Below are 2,950 nucleotides of genomic sequence, written 5' to 3' on the forward strand. Positions count from 1 at the left end.
GTGTCGAGTACTGTTATAAAATCATTGGAAATTAGGTTTCATTAGAGACAAATTAACATGGTTCCTATTTGGTGAGAGCGTATTAATTTCTTACTATTTTATTAAAAAAAGATAAAGACAAACAAATGTAAATTCCATAAAACATCAACATGTAAAACTACTCCAGACCAGCAGAGGGCGGAAGTGAACAGTTTAGTTTGTTACATCCATATCATTGAAGATGACGAATTAAAAACGTAGAAGAAGAAAAAATCACAGCCGGAGGAAGTTAAAACTTCTTGTCACTTGTGGAAGAAACAAACCTGATAAATGAGTTGGGTTTTTTTAAATCCCGAAGCTGTGCGTTTTATTTGCTCTTTGTTCAATTGACTGTTCACAGTAAGTACACTGTTTGTGTTTTTAATTATTCTGTCATTACTACCACCTGCTTTTATTGTGTTTTAGTTTAGCTTGGGTCACGTGCAAGTTTAGTTTAGGCGTAACGTTTACTTCATAGTTTTGTTTTTATTTCTGTACTAAACAAAATCCACAGAATCAGCCTGTAAAGTATCTGTGCTGCACTCAGGCTCAGCAACAACTTGTCAAATTTAAAATATTAATAATTAAAAGAAATAATCAAACACTGAGCTTTGTTTTGTTTTGAACTTCATTTGTTTCTCTAACATCTTCTCTGCAGCTTAAGACCAAAATGTGTTTGCACTATTTTTATTTTATTTTTTGATTTTCTGGTCAATAAATATTTTTGTTTGTCGCTCTGTCAGCAAAACATTTCATAGATTAGTGGATTGATTTTAATGAGACTGTCAGAAAGTATTCATCAGATGTACATGATGTAAACAGATTAATTTCTGGAGTCATTCCACTTCAAGATGATCCTCACAGCTCATCGACCTTAATAAACATAAATTAGGCTTTAATTCTGTCAATTATGCAGCTATTAAGCTCAAATTTGAGCTGGTAGTAGCTGCAAATCCCCGTGGGCTATATCTGTGATGAGAACAGGGAACAGGTGGAAGAGAACTTAGAGAGGTGGAGGTATGCACTTGAAAGAAGAGGAATGAAAGTCGGATGTAGTGAGACAGAGTACATGTGTGTGAATGAGAGGGAGGCAGATGGGACAGTGAGGCTACAAGGAGCAGAGGTCACAAAGGTGCAGGACTTCAAGTACTTGGGGTCCACTGTCCAGGAAAATGGGGAATGTGATAAAGAGGTGAAAAACAGAGTCCAGACAGGATGGAGTGGATGGAGAAAAGTTTCAGAAGTGATTTGTGACAAAAAAAAGTGGCTGCATAGGTGTATTGTTTACATATGGAAAAGTTTACAAGACAGTGGTGAGACCAGCTATGTTTTATAGTCTGGAGACAGAGACATGGACTAAAAGACAATAGACAAAACTGGAAGTAGCAGAAATGAAGATGTTGAGGTTCTCCTTAGGAGTGACAAGTATAAATAAGATTAGGAATGAGATCATCAGAGGTACAGCACAGATTGGACAACTGGGAGATAAAGTTAGAGAGACCACACTGAGATGGTTTGGACATGTCCTATAATCACCCCTTAAAGACAAGCCCCAGCCCAAGTTGATGAAAATTTTTAACTTCTCAAATTTACAGCATGACAAAATCATGTGTGACCCTGTGATGGACTGGAGATCTGTCCAGGTTGTGCCCTGCTTCTCGCACAGTGATGGCTGGACATGGGCACCAGTGACCCCCGCACCCCGAAAAGGAATAAGCGTGTAAAGATGATGGATGGATGGTTTTAGTAAAAATTAAAAGCTCAGTTGATGTTTCTGCAGCAGTGAAGGATGGATGGAGTTTGGTTCTGATTTCAGACAGTTCGTGCTCCGGTGGCTGATGTGTGTCCAAACACAGATACATGTGTGTGTGTGTGTTTGATTCCCGTCAGTGTTGACTTGTTTATTTTCTTCAGTGTGCACAGCCAGCACCAAAAAAGACAGCTTGTTGTTCCTCACTTCCTTCTCTGGATGTTCTCGGCCACTGCTCTTTATCTTGTGAAGGTGATGATGTTTTGCTTTTTTTTATTTGTATTTATGTCCACTTATCTCATGACCCAGAGGACAGATTTGGACAAAACTTTCAAAATGCAATCACTGGATGAACATCTCCAACTGATTGACTCTTGGAGTCACTCTTATTCAAGATAGCTGCTGCAGCCAATCAACTTTAGTTTTCTCAGTTTTGCAAACACTGACCTAAAAGTTGTTGTGATAGTAACTGATAGTCGTTCACAACACGTGCTGTACTTTTAGTGTGACATCTTATCTTCATTGTTTAATCAAAATGGCTGCAAGTTTGTCATTTATCAGTGCTCATCTTCGTCTAAAACTCTGGCTTGTAACTTGGCGGGTGATGTTTGTGTTTACATGGGGTTTCACTACATTTCACATAAAGAAGACATGTGATATTTTTTCCATTCATTTGTGAGCTATCCTGCTCTGTTTGCCTTCTGGTTTTGTTTACTTGCTGTCATTTAACATTGCTGTTACTTTGCAGGAATGGCTGGTCTGTTCTGGATTTGGAGGAGGCTCCCTGCTCATGTGTTGGTCCTGTGGATGTTCACCAACATCTCAGGTAACTTGTTTTATTCTGGATTTTTATATTTATGTTACTGTCCAATATGTATTTTCCATTTAACAAAAAACAGAATTGCTTAAATAAACGTACTGAACAACACTTAGAAGAACTTAGACATTTAAAATTTATACAGAAGAGGACAATTTTGGGGTGTGTGCGCAAACTTGACAAAGCAGATTAAGGAAGTGGCTGATATCAACAAACCCTATCAGTGTCTAAAGAGGGCTGAACTGAAGAACAGCACAGCTGCACTAATCATGTCTCTGCTGTCCAACAGAGACACTAATCATGTCTCTGCTGTCCAACAGAGACACTAATCATGTCTCTGCTGTCCAACAGAGACACTAATCATG

General features: G+C 38.4%; 1 protein-coding gene across 1 annotated transcript in view; it reads left to right on the forward strand.

Moving 5' to 3' along the window:
- Positions 1–242: 242 nt before the first annotated feature.
- The window catches only part of ctns (cystinosin, lysosomal cystine transporter), an 18,858-nt gene continuing 16,150 nt past the window's right edge, over positions 243–2,950 (forward strand). The window contains exons 1-2 of the mRNA XM_037698145.1: positions 243–378; positions 2,517–2,594. Coding sequence (XP_037554073.1) covers positions 2,519–2,594 — 76 coding nt within the window. The 5' untranslated portion in view covers positions 243–378; positions 2,517–2,518. The remainder of the gene's footprint in view (positions 379–2,516; positions 2,595–2,950) is intronic.

This window comes from Nematolebias whitei, chromosome 3, assembly GCF_014905685.2.
Source record: "Nematolebias whitei isolate Nwh7 chromosome 3, NemWhi1, whole genome shotgun sequence".
NCBI lineage: Eukaryota > Metazoa > Chordata > Actinopteri > Cyprinodontiformes > Rivulidae > Nematolebias > Nematolebias whitei.